General features: G+C 43.3%; 1 protein-coding gene across 2 annotated transcripts in view; it reads right to left on the bottom strand.

Moving 5' to 3' along the window:
* The window catches only part of LOC137369232 (spindle assembly abnormal protein 6 homolog), an 87,779-nt gene extending 76,267 nt beyond the window's left edge, over positions 1-11,512 (bottom strand). For both annotated transcript variants that reach the window (XM_068030108.1, XM_068030109.1), the window contains exon 1: positions 11,214-11,512. In XM_068030108.1, coding sequence (XP_067886209.1) covers positions 11,214-11,278 — 65 coding nt within the window. In that variant the 5' untranslated portion in view covers positions 11,279-11,512. The remainder of the gene's footprint in view (positions 1-11,213) is intronic.
* Between the last annotated feature and the right edge of the window lie 2,876 nt (positions 11,513-14,388).

The following is a 14,388-nucleotide window of genomic DNA, read 5'->3' as shown; positions in this document are numbered from 1 at the left end:
CATTATAGTACTTAACTCCAATACATCAAAACTAGCATCTGGTCAAGTCAGAGTGCCCAACCAGTTCAACTTACCAATCAAGCTTCACAAGCGCTCTGTCTCTTCTATAGATGACCCAGTCCAAGTAACCAGGATGGCAGTAACACTCTAAATAGGATTGTTGATTTAAAGCTATACCACACCTACTCTGCTTAATAACTAAACCAATATATTTACAGCCCCACAAGCCTGACTCAGGGTTCTGATGAAAGGTCACGGACCTGAAACGTTAACTCTGCTTCTCTCTCCACAGATGCTGCCAGAACTGCTGAGTATTTCCAGCACTTTTTGCTTTTATTCCCAATTTTAGATTCTACTCTAATCTGATCAATAACACATTTCTTAAATTCTGTAGTACCACCCCATAAGAAATCATCAACATTCGTCATGAATCATAGTCGTAGTAATTTGTGGCAAAAGAGGCGGCCATTCGGCCCATCGATGTCTATGTGAGCACGCCGTAGAGCAACCCTGTCAGTCCCACTCCCCTGCTGTACCCGTAGACCTGTAAGTTTACTTCATTCAAGTACCCAAAAAATTTCCTTTTGAAATAATTCATCATCTCTGCTTCCACCACCCTCATAGGCAGAGTGTTCCAGGTCATTACCACTCACTAAGAAAAAAAGTTCTTCCTCACATTCCCCCCTGCATCTCTTGCCCAAAACCTTCAATCTGTGTCCCCTAGTCCTTGTACCATCAGTTAATGGATACTGTTTTTCCTGGTATACCTTATCCAAACCGATCATAATTTTGTGCAACTGTGTCAAATTTCCCCACAATCTCCTTTGCTCCAAGGAGAACAAACCCAGCTTCTCCAACCTAACCTTTTGGCTAAAATCCCTCATCCCTAAAATCATTCTGGTAAATCTCCTCTGCACCCTCTCAAGGACCCAGACATCCTTCCTAAAATGTGACGACCAAAATTGGACGCAGTACTCCAGTTGGGACCTAACCAAAGCTTTATAAAGATTCAGCAATAATTTCCCTGCTTTTGTATTCAATACTTCTATTTATGAAGCCCAAGATCCCATATGCTTCGTTGGCCACTCTCTCAGTATGTCCTGTCACCTTCAAAGATCTATGCACATGCACCCCCAGGTCCCTCTGTCCCTGAACACTCTTTAGAACTGTGCCAGTGGGGGAATTTTATGCTCTCCCTCGCGGCAGGTTTGGAGGCGGGGAGAGCATATAATTGGATGGGATAGTGGCAGGGGCAAACCCCACCTCCGCCGAAATCAGGTCCGCAGTGGGAAGGCCTGTGAACAGCCTTCCTGCCCTGCCACCAATTGAGGCCCTTAAGTGGGCAATTAATGTCCAATTAAGGGCCTCAACCCACCACCGCAATTAGCTGTCACTGCATGGGAAGCATGGCAAGAAAAAACATGCAGGTTGCTTGCCGGCTCCAGGAGCAGGGGCAGGGAGTGCCTCGTTAAAAGGCACTTGGTGCCTAAATGAGGGACCTGGCATCAGGAAGGGGGAGGTCTACGAGAGCCACCCCCGTCCTTGCTGCCAACCCCCTTGCACCCCCTGCCCTGCGACACCCACCCCACAAGACCCACCTGTGGCCTGAGTCCAGCTCTGTTCCTATGCCTTGGGTGGGTGCTCCACCGGCAGCAGCCACCACCTCCGTGGTGGCGCTGCTCAGTTAAAGAGCTGCCTGCCTGATTGGCCGACAGCTCTGAGGACAGGACTTCTGTCGCCAGGTCCTTGATCCTGTGGAAGGTCTGCCGCTGTCCACTTGAGTGCTCAATTGGCACTTGATTCGGCAGTCCTCCCACAGAAGGGGTGACGCAGGGTTCTCGGCAGTGCTGTTGCCAGAGATCGAGACCCCCCCCCCCCCACCTCACCCAGATAAAATCCCAGCCATTATGTCTATATGGCCTCTCTCTATCCCTTCTGCCAAAATCACCTCCCACTTCTCTATTAAATTTCATTTGCCACTTGCCTGACCATTCTGCCAGCCTATGTCCTGTTGCAGTGGATCTATATCATCCTCACCATTTACAACTCTTCCAAGTTTGGTATCAGCAAATTTTGAAATGTTACTCTCTATTCCAATATCCAAATCATTTATACATATCAAAATAAAGTAATTCTCCTAGTACTGACCCTTGGTGAACACCACAGCCTACATCCTCCAGTGTGTCCTTCAGCCAATTTTTTATCCATACTGACACTAACCCTCCTGTTCCGTGAGCCTCAATTTTGTGAACCATCCTTTTATTAGGTACTTTGTCAAACACTTTCTTAAAATCTAAATGAAGATTAATCTTAATGAAGATGCCTGAAAGTTTTCCTTTTTGCTATCAATAAAACTTAAAGGGATCTGCCTTTTGTTGAACATTAAAGGCAGCAAATCAAATCTCACCGAAAAATACCACAACGTGGAAGCATCATTCAGCCCATGGACGAACTTGTTTAGTTTCCATAGTTTTCCTGCTGCATCAGCTGCCTCTTTGGGCAGTTTCAGAAACACTTCTGTGAAAAGTAGCGGCCTGCAGAAACACAACTTCTGTGTTGATTGATCTACACTTTCATGTGTATGTGACCAAAAGAGCTAAAAAATATTTATTACTTTTCTAGCTGTGGGAGAGTCCATTCTAACTTTGTATCACCCGGTCGTTCTTCAATACCCCTAGCAACTAGCCTTGCTTTAGTTTTAAAAGTCCTATCTGCAAGGAGTTTTTCACAGACCATTGACCACCTCCAGGCGCTTACCCATTGTCTCTCGAGATAAGGAGGCCAAAGAAGAAGACTCATCATCGGTGGTTCTCCCCACACTTCTCTACAGTGCTGAACCTTGGACAATTTACAGGCGCCATATTAAAGGTCCTAGAACAGGATTATCAACAGTGTCTTAAAAAGGTCTTGCAAATTAAGTGGGAGGACAAAAGAACAAACATGAACATCCACCAAGACAGGTATGCCAAGTATAGAGGCCATGATCATCTATCAGCTCAGAGGAAGAGGACATTTTGCCAGAATGCCCGACTCAAGACTGCCAAAACAGGTGCTCTACTCAGAGCTAAACCAGGGTGCCAGTTCACAAGCGAGCCAAAGGAAACATTTCAAAGACAAAGACAATCTCAAAGCCTCCATGAAGGTCTACTCTATTATCAACACACGGAAAGATGCCCAATCGTGACCAAAATGGCAATCCATCATCAAAAATGGTGTCAAGACCTTTCAATCAACAAGAGCAGCCACTGAGAGAACAGCAAGAGAAATGGAGAGGGCAGCTGCTCAAGCCAACAATTCGCTACCACCTCTACCAATGTCCTCCCTTACCCACTCTGATAAACCCTGACCATTTCTCACCATGGGAGAGCCTGCAAGGCTAAGATTGGGATCATAAGCCATCTGCAAACCCACAGCCAACACTGCCCTCTCACTTCCACCCAGCCATCTGCAAGGAAGAATCATCCTCGACATGAGGGATTGCTGATGACTCATCATCGATCACACCTGCATAGTTTAGCAGGATTTTTAATCTTTGACAAGTAAAGTGAGCAAATCGTTTATGTAACTAAGAAAATTTCTTCATTTTTTGCTCTCTGATCCTTATTACCTGATGCCATTAATAATTGTCTAACCCGTCTGATGAGAATCATCAGATTTTGTTAATGAGATACAATAATGTCCTGAGTAAACTGCAGAACCAGACTTTCCAAAAATAAATGCCTTTTCATGCTCCATGTCAAGTTTAATTTGTGTCTTTTTCATAGAAGGTTTATTCAACGGAATAGATATCTCTCTAGAGATTATATCAGTACTTATAAAATGGCTTACTCCAGCTATTTTACATGCAAGTACAACTCTCTTTAGTAACCTCAATGTGTTGTCATCATCAAACCTAAAGCAGCTGGTGCTTTTATATTCTTTAACCTTGCTTTGATCCTCACTACTTAGTAAATCAAGCTAACATTTTAACCAAATTGTTCCACATACAGTCTAAGTGCAAGCACTATCTAGCACTGCACAGTTAAACGATCTGCAACCAGCACATTCATCACAGGACTAAATCTCCTTATAACCAGTATAATTTGTTTGGATTCATCATTATCTTCATCCTCTTCGTCAGAATTCTCTGCATCAAGTATCTTTGGAAGGACCCCGCCTTTCCGCTTTGGGTAGTTCATTGCATAATGATACCTCGAATCACACCTAAAGCATCTATTAACTGTTTATTCAGCATTCCTGCCAATTATTGGTGTTCTACTTCTGTCTCCTGCTATAGTAGCCAGATCTGCTGAAGGTGCTTTCATCCTCACTCTGCTTGTCTTTATCACTTTCATTTTCTTGACACTTGCGTCCAATATCTGGACCATTTCAAAATCTGGCAAATAAAGCCTCTATTTTTTGTGTCACCAGAGAATGTCTCATTTGTTCCACGAAAGCTGAAGGAAATGACTGCGTCCCACAATGTTTTCAAGGTAGCAGACATCTGACCCAACAGGGTGTCCCTCTCCGAGAACCTACACCAGTTAGAACCAGGAGCCAGTACATGAGACCTTAAAACAATTCTGCAATTGAAATGCTAGTACTGATCCAGGGATTCCCAAATTACTTTAAAGTTTGACGAAAATCAATCTGTTAAAGTATATGATATATTCCTCCATGGAATGGTCATCTGTTTTCCAAACTCTAACCATGCCTCATAGATAATCTTCCTTGTACATTTTAGAATTAGAATTAGAACATTACAGCGCAGTACATGCCCTTCGGCCCTCGATGTTGCGCCGACCTGTGAAACCATCTGACCTACACTATTCCATTTCCATCCATATGTCTATTTATGAAGACCAAGATCCCATATGCTTTGCCAACTACTCCCTCAATATATCCTGCCATCTTCAAATATCTATGTACATGAACTGTCAGGTCCCTCTGTCCCTGCACAGTGTTTATAACTGTGTCATTATATATATATCGCCCCTCCATATCCCTTCTGCAAAAATGCATCACTTCACGTTTCTCTGTATTAAATTTCATCTGCCTCTTGTCCACCCATTCTGCTAGTCTATCTATGCCCTGGTATCATCAGCAAATTTTGAAATTTTACTCTGAATTCCAATATCTAAGACATTTTTATACATATATAGTTATGACTGAGGTGGGAGGAGTCCACTGTCTTTTCAAGTCCCACTTCTCCACAGGTCACAACATATATTTTAAAAATGTTTACCCAGTTACCGATTCGGTCAATCATATACTCTGCTCTTTATCCCAGAATAAAATACACCAACCACTTTCCTTTAATAAACAACAAAATTATCAGCTTATTATCAAATAAGACTTATCCAGGAATGAAGCAAAGCATTAACACACAGATTGAAATACGAAAGTTCCCTTTTCAAATTCCCCACACACACACTGAAAAAAATGCAGAAATTCTCTCTGCAGAGGTATGTTACAAAAAAACCCATAAATGAATACTTTGGCCAAATACTTGCTAATTTTTGAAGACAAAATGAGAAGATATGGAAGGATGTCAATCATCCATTTCAGTCTGGTATCCTGGTACATGGTGACGAGTCACTGGGATCTTTTCTTAAGCAAATCATTTTAGGCGGTGTTGAGAATTAATCTGGCAGATTTCCCCAACTTCTCACGAGAAATGCCGCACCAGAGATTTAACTCTCCCACACTGGATCTTTGCAGGGTTTCTTCAAATAGGTAGATAAAGAGGAGAGCTGGGTGGTTTCTTTTTCCTTGGGAGGTAAAACACCAACTGCTTTCACACCCCAATTGAACTGAAAACAATATTCAAACCCCAAACAGAAAGTCAACCTCCTGACCTCCATAAACGTTGACATGTGGCTTCTCTGTAAACATCTTCCCAGGTCACCAAGGTTTCTATTGTTTATTGAGCTTAAAGCACATTATTTCCAGCACAGGTTGTTTTCAAACAACATCTCAAGTGTCCTTTCAGTGAACCTGGTAAAAAAAATTTGATCCAAGAACTCTATAAAGGAAGTCCAACCTTCATCACTATCTAAATGGGCATCCAGCTCACAAAATACTCCACTTCCAATTTAACTTCTGATTGAAATCGACAGTGCCAAGGCCATACCTTGATTCCTCTTTGGTAGAGACTTAATCAGTATCCATATATCCACTTCATTCTTCCACTGGTCATACGGTTCAGATTCAGAACATCGGAGGGTAATCATATCCCAACAATTTAGAATTGCTTTCTGCCATTTTTCACAACGGTCAGTCGGATTGTAGTTTTCTGTCTGATTTTTTGTTTTCTTAGCTTCCAATCTTCACCTTTAGGTAACCATTCTTTGCTACCATGTTCTCATCCAGAGAGCCAGTTAGTGAAGGATAGAACTGGAGCCAATCTTTACACACTTTTACATTTATTCACATAGTTACACATTACAAGCCTAACCCAACAACCACTGTTGTAATCTGTGTATATTTTTACAGGGACTCAAAGTGAATCCCCAGTTAAACTTCGTACAATTAAACACAATTAATATACAATTAACACAGGAGTCTACAAAATGGAAAGTGGTTTATTCCCCCAGCTCTAATAACCACCTCCCCTCCCCCCCAAATCTAGATAAGCCCAAAAATTCAAATAGTAAGTATAGCTTTAAATAACCAAATTAACAGATAAATTAAGTTTCCTTAACCTATGGAAAGTGGAAACAATTCTCAAAACAAATATAGACAGAATGGTAAGCTTATTTATAAATAAAAAACACCACGGCTAGAAACTGTATAATGCTTGGGTTGGTCATGGTATGCAATCTTGCTGACTTCAAGAGTCACTTGCTGTGATACACATTCTGTATATGGCATATAACTTGAACACTGATTTAGGATTATGAAAACACAAAACCTAAACAGCAAAAAATTCTTACCATGTCATTTGCAAACTAGCTACAATTATCTCAACCTAACATGCAACACACCTCACCAGCTAGGATCTATTTATACCCTTCCTCAGTAGGTCAACAACCACCACTATGGCTGAGCAGGAAACACCTATGGACTTCTGGATAGGCAGATGCAGATCAAAACCCTGCAATTGTTTTAGAAAAAAAAAGTTGGATTTCACCATCAGACATTGTAGGCTTTTATCTGAATGATGAGCCAAGATAGACTGAATGGACTTCTTCATCCAGATCTATCCTGCAACATGAAAAATGTAACTTAAAAACTTTAAAATTGATAACCTTGCAGTACTCCCACCTAGTGCATTTCCCATATCAGTTGCTAAAAGAGTACGAAGTTCTCTCCCAGCAATGCATTTTTGCCAACTTTCAAAATAGATACTAAATACTTCAGACATATAAAACACAAATGTCATTTACAGAAAACATTTCAGAAAGACATTTTGAGGGCCAATTTAGTGATGGGATTAAACCATTAGCTAAAACTCAAAGGATCTGAAAATATAAATGTTCACATTTGTGAAATGAGAGAAGTATTTTGGACAACTACAACTATTCCATTACTGAAGTATACAAGTATTAAAAAAAATCTGTGCACTGCAAGAAAAAAATGAATAATTGCAATCATCCTTTAAAAGTCAGGAAGGTTTTCTACTTCCTAGCAGGGCAATTTACTACATTGAGTTTTCGCATACTTTATTTCCCGGCAAACCCCACCCCCACCCGCTAAGATTGATTGACATGGAAGAGTAAAAGATACTGGCAAACCAAAGAGGGAGAAAAGCAATTTATTTCCTGGTATCTGCCAATACCTCATAACTGGCCACTAGTAGACATGCAGTGGAAAGCAGAATGACTAATCTTCTGTCTTTATTCCCTGTGAGGAAATGGATAACCTTTTCTCTGGGACATATTATGTTAAAGGCGCTATGTAAATGCAAGTTGCTGTTGCAATATCTCTGCCATTTTGCTTTATTGTATCAAATGAAGAAGGATTAGATTACTTGTATGTTGTTAATTCCTTTGAGCCTTGATATCCAAAATTTGACACTGATCCACAAAGGGCAGATGGCCAAAAGCTTGGTCAAATAGGTAGGTTTTAAAGAGCGTCTTTCAGGAGAAACAGAGAGAAAGAGGCGCAGAGGTTTAGAGAGGGAATTCCAGAGCTTAAGGCCCAGGCAGCTGAAGACATAGCCACCAATGGTGGAGCAGTTAAAATCAGGGATGCTCAAGAGGCCAAAATTAGAGGAGCACAGATATCTCAGACGGTTAAGGGGATGAAGGTTACAGAGATAGGGCGGGGCAAGGACATGGAGGGGGTTGAAAATAAGGATGAGAATTTTAAAGTCTTGGCATTGCTTGACTGGGAGTCAACAGAGGTGAACAAGCATAGGGGGTGATAGGGGAACAGGACTTGGTGCGAGTTAAGACATGGGCGGCAGAGTTTTGGATGGCTTCAAGTTTACAGAAAATAGAAAATGGGGGGCCGGCCAGGAATGCCTTGGAGTAGTTAAGTCTAGTGGTAGCACAGACATGGATAATTACAAAATAAAATTCATGAAATTTTGAGAAGAAACCAATCGCATTCCCTCCAATGAAACTGTATGCAAGGACTTTGATGTACTAACTATTTTGGAGCATTTAAGAGGCAGCTAGAAAAATATATGAGGGAGAAAGAAATAGGCAGATCTACTGATAGGGTTAGATGATGAGTGGTAGGAGTAGGCTCACACAGAACAAACACTGGCACAGACCAGTTGGGCCAAAAGAACTTACTGTACAACAACAGGTCAATGTAATTTTGTGTAATTTGTTCTGAACAATAAACAGGTTAAATACAAAAAAACTGAGATTGTTTCATAAATAGCAATTCTTTGTTTACCATAGCTGCAAATCAGATTAATTAAGAACTTGCATGTGCACAGCACCTTACTGTACAGGACTTCACATGCAATGAATTCCTTATGAAATATAGTTCCTGTTATGTTGGCAAACAGTAATCAACTTTTAAATTAATGACCAGTTAATCTGTTTTTGGTGGTTTTGATTAACAGAAGGTATTGGGAGAGAAACAGAGGGGAGGCACAAAAAATCAGAAAAGTACATGGTGGGGGGAAGAGGAGGAAGGGAGAAATGTTATCACTTTAATGGTTGGCATCCTTCCATCTACAAAAGATGATGGACGCATGGCAAACAGGTGGGGGTGGCTTCTCTTGGTACACCTTTGATGGCTTTGAAGGCCAATCCTCGAGAGGCAGCCTCTGCCACAAGTCCTGCATGTGAAGCTGCCGAGTGACGCTGGGAGTTTTGTTTTTGACATTGCGCCTGTTGCCAAGCTGCTGTAGCAACTGGTCATCATGGTAGTGCACACCAGTCCACAGGATAGTGTACTTTAATACTTGCTATATAAAGAAAGGGATTTGGATAAACAACTTAAGGGGAAAAATTGCTGTGATATGGGGAAAGAGTTGAACAATCGGACTAACCGGATTGCTTTTTGAAAAAGCTAGCATCGATGGCATCAGGTGGCAGGACTATATCTCCAACACAGAAGTCCTTGAAGCGGCCAACACCCCCAGCTTATACACACTACTGAGTCAGCGGCGCTTGAGATGGCTTGGCCATGTGAGCCGCATGGAAGATGGCAGGATCCCCAGAGACACATTGTACAGCGAGCTCGCCACTGGTATCAGACCCACCGGCCGTCCATGTCTCCGTTATAAAGACGTCTGCAAACGTGACATGAAATCGTGTGACATTGATCACAAGTCGTGGGAGTCAGTTGCCAGCATTCGCCAGAGCTGGCGGGCAGCCATAAAGACAGGGCTAAATTGTGGCGAGTCGAAGAGACTTAGTAGTTGGCAGGAAAAAAGACAGAGGCGCAAGGGGAGAGCCAACTGTGCAACAGCCCCAACAAACAAATTTCTCTGCAGCACCTGTGGAAGAGCCCGTCACTCCAGAATTGGCCTTTATAGCCACTCCAGGCGCTGCTTCACAAACCACTGACCACCTCCAGGCGCGTATCCATTGTCTCTCGAGATAAGGAGGCCCAAAAGGAGCATCGATGTGATGGGTGGAATGGCCTCCTTGTGTTGTACTATTCTATAACTTGCGATGATTGAATTAAAAATCAAAGCAAAATGTAAGATCACATCACAGAACTCAGGCAGAACAATCTGTGCACTATATGCCTTCCCAGTTCTCCTTCAACATTTATCCACCATGAGTACTATACTCAAAGGCAGTGTTGGTCCAAATCAATAAAGTCGCCTTCTGTACATTAATTGCATGGCAGGTTTGTTTGCTCTCCAGTATTCAATAGTGCCATATTTTTGTATTCAATCCAAGCTGAGTTTAACAGATCGAAAAGTCCAACTTTGAGATTGCGTGCCTGGAAGCAACATGAAGCATGGACCCCTGGACTACAATCAGCTCAAAGTCCTGAATAATAGTTAAATCAAGGTTCGACAGCAAACAGAAGATACTGCACAGTTTTCTACTTCAAACAACAAAGTCTAAATAAATTCAATGTATAAGGCACAATTCAATAAAATATAGAAAATTAATCCAGAGTATGTACAATGCTCAAAACGATATAAATAGGCCCAAATAAATCAAACACAAACCATTAGTACAACTATGTAATGTCACGCAAAACTGGAAAGCAAATCAAATCGTTTTCGTCCTTTTATTGAACTCTCCCGAGTTGAACAGTTCCAACAAAACGGCAAATTTCTTGTCATTTTTATGCAACGATTGCATGATTTCCAACATTTTCAAAATTACTGCAGGATCTTGCTAGTTACTCAAAGCCGCTGCTTTTTTACATGAATGAACTAATTGGGGTCAGCGGCTGAGTTCACAAATCAAACATTTTCCCTGTTACAGTCAGTATCAACAGAATGCACCCCAAAACTGACCGATAAGACAGACAGAACTTTTTTTTTAAAGGACGGCATCATGCAAATCTGTGTTGTAGAGTACAGTGAGCACGAAACACTTGACAGGTTTCACGGGGCTTCTCTCTGACAGAGAATCAGCAGCAACTCATTCTCTCCGGCAGGTGCACTGGTCAGGGAAAAGAGGAGCTTAAAATCTCAGCACAATCATCTCCAACCATAAATATTAATGACGGCATTAAAATCACGTGGAGATTTAAAATTAAGTGCAGTGTTGGAAAGGCGCAAGACAGTCGGTTACTCTGCGGCTTTCAACTCCGTTAGACGCGGGCAAAAGTCTCGGCCTCCCTCCCTAGCTCGGCCTCACCTGTCTTCACATTCTTTACACTTGATGAGGACGGCGGCGCTTTTACAGAACAGCTCCTCGGCCATGGTGGGGATGGGATCCTGACACCGCTTTCACCTCATGGTCTCCGCACACCTGCCCAGAAGCTGACAGACAGCAGCGAGCGGCTCGCCGCTCTTACATACTGGACGGCTCACACTCCGAGCCCCGCTCCTATCACTTGGGGTGAAGGCGGATAGACTGTGCTGGGCCTGCCACTCCAGCTCACTCCCTCGGTTGCCACTGGTTACCGTTCCCGGCCACTTTCCCGCCACCTGTACAGCTCCGCCAAAGAGCCAGCCCGCCACCGGGGGAGCAAGAGGAGACGCTCGCTCCATTTCCCACACCGACAGCTCGCTGCTGCCGCCAATGGGCCGGGATGACTACCCACCGCAATTCAGCTCACTGCCACGAATGACCAGAAAATCAGGCTAAAGGAAAAAACTGCGAGTACTGGAAATGTGAAATAAAAACAGAAAATGCTGGATGGAAACTGATGAAAGGTCTTCGACCTGAAACAGAAAATTGGACTGATCCCCATGCCAGATTCTTTCACTGCTGTTGACTTGAGTGTGTCATATTTAAGGAGAAGGGAGAGTCAGTCAGGGATCCTAATCCTGATGAAAGGTCAACGACCTGAAACTTTAGGCAGGGTTTTGGGTAGGGTCCTTGATGTCATGATCAAGTGAGGGTCACGACACCGTACTGTGTGGGGAACAGTCACCTGGCAGTGATTTTCCCCGAATTGGCCAGTTAATGGCCAGAGGGCATGCTCACTGTCCACTTAAGAAGGACGGAGAAGCTCTCAAAGCTGGAGGCCCTCCCATCACTGAAGAAGCAGCAGCCTGTAGTTCAGGTAAGAGAGAGAGAAGGTGCCTCCATATTGAGGCAACCACTCTGCAACTTCTAGAAGTTATAAATTTTAAAATGGCCTCTGCAGTCGTGTCACCATTGTGGAAGGGGAGCCCTTCCAAAGGAAAATACTGGTCAGGCAGCATCTGTGGAGAGAATAGACAATACATTTTGGTGAGGGGGTCCATATCTGAAATGTCTTGCTCTTGCAATCCAATGATCATGGCTAAACTTTTTTTTGGCATCTTTATAACCTCAGGATATCCCAAAGTGCTTTACAGGCAATGAAGTGTAGTCACTGTTGTAATGTAGGAAACATGGCAGCCAATTTGCACACAGCAAGTTCCCACAAACAGAAATGTGATAATGACCAGATAATCTGTTGTTGATTGAGAAATAATTATTGGCCAGGACACTGGGATATCTCCCCTGATCTTCTTCAAAGCACTTCATGGGATTTTTTTAAGTCCACCTCAGAGGGCAGATGGGGCCTTGGTTTAACATTTCACCCAAAAGATAGTACAGCATTTCTTCTGTACTACGTTAGATTTTTGCATTTAAGCCTCTGGAGTGGGATTTGAACACACAACATTCTGGCAAAGGCAAAAATGGTATTTACTGAGGGCAGGATTTAATTTCACTATGGTGCCTCCTTCAATCAAACAGCTGGGCAACATCCAGGCACCAAAATTCCTTGGAGCTGTCGCTGATCTCTGTCAGAACTTTTAAACCCTGATGGGGGAAATCGGGTGTGGAATTTTGTGCCGCCAGCCGTCTGCTGGTTCCCCGGCTCCATCTCGCCACCAGGCTATTTTCCCAGAGGTGGGTTGGGGTGTTGGTGGCAGGGCTACCCGCCCACAAGCAGCAGGTAGCCAATTGACAATAGGCCTATTGTCGGAGGCTGACTGGAATTTTCCAGTTGGCCTCCAGATCCCCAGAGGCATCGGGGAATAGTGTAGCTGCCTGGAGGCTGCCTCCTGCTGGCAGACCAGGTAGATGGGGCAGCACTCCAGGTGGACTTAGAGGCCCTCCCTTCCTGCTTGGCTCCAGCTGCAGCTGCAGGCCGCCTTGTGGGTGGCCTCCACTATGGTAGCTCAATCTAATTTTTTATTTGAAATTTTAAAAAGTTGCAGAGAGAGGGCCTCCATCTTGGTCTGCCCTCTCTCTCACCTTGAAAGGCCAGCTTCTGCACCTTCCAAGCTGAAGGGCTTCCTATTTGTCGTCCAGCTTCGCGCGCCCACCTGCTGTTCTTAATAGGATGGCAAGCTCCCCCTCTGGCCACTAATTGCCAATTTGGGGAAAAGCACAGCTGACTGTTCCCCACGCAGTGCAGGCTTCTGACCCCCATTTGAGCCTGAAGGTGGGGTCCCGAAGCCCACACCAAAAATCTTGCCCCAGATCTCTGTCATTTCCAGGAGTTTTCAAGCTATCTTGCCAAGGGTGGAATCTCCATCTGTCCCTAACAAGGGGTATCACAACAAAGTTATTACTCCCTAATCCATGAGTTTCCACTTCATGAGGCTGAAAGGGGCGCTGGCATTTCTCTAATAATCTGTACACCAAAGCTTATAAACCTCCAAAGAGCCATGTGGGCCCTTCCTGTGAGGTGTAGGACAAGAGAGGAGCCTGCAGCCCAGGAGACTTAATTTTTTTTTAATGTAGGTAACCAGATTGGCCCCTTTGCTCAGGAGAGCCAAGGAAAATGGAAGTGGGGTCAAGGGGTTCTGGACAACCCCATCTTCCCAGGCAAACAATTGCGAGAGATGTGCTCAAGGTAATGCTGTCCTTCAAATGACCTTGCACACTCCAGTGCTCTTAGCTCTGGAGAGGTCTGCAAGGAACACACCCCAAGGAATTTCTGCACCTCAGTGTCTAGGCTTATATTGGCATAATGTCCACTGAGATAAGGTATCAGAGAGGAGCTTACTTCAGCGCTTCAGGAACAAAAGGAACAAGATCAGAAGGGAAATTATTTTTAAAAATGGAAGGATATATTGTCCCATGCCAGTGAGACCAAATTGTTTCCCACGAACCAAATGCATTTTACTATCAGAGATGACCACAGAAAACTCATTATCATAAGTCAAATGAAAGGTGCATACCCAAAACATCATAACCTGTCTGTTCTCTTTATCGAAGTTTTGTAACTTCCTGTGTATTTCCAGTGTTTTCTGATCTTGTTTTAGATTTCCAGCATTTGTAGATTTTCCTTTTTATTTTACAATTACTTCCCTTGAGCTCCCTGTGCATAATGACCAGGCACAGGAACCTCACTGACTGTCCAGGATAATATAAAGAAAGATGA

Source organism: Heterodontus francisci, chromosome 4, assembly GCF_036365525.1.
Source record: "Heterodontus francisci isolate sHetFra1 chromosome 4, sHetFra1.hap1, whole genome shotgun sequence".
Taxonomy (NCBI): domain Eukaryota; kingdom Metazoa; phylum Chordata; class Chondrichthyes; order Heterodontiformes; family Heterodontidae; genus Heterodontus; species Heterodontus francisci.
This window is presented reverse-complemented; position numbering and strand designations above follow the sequence as displayed.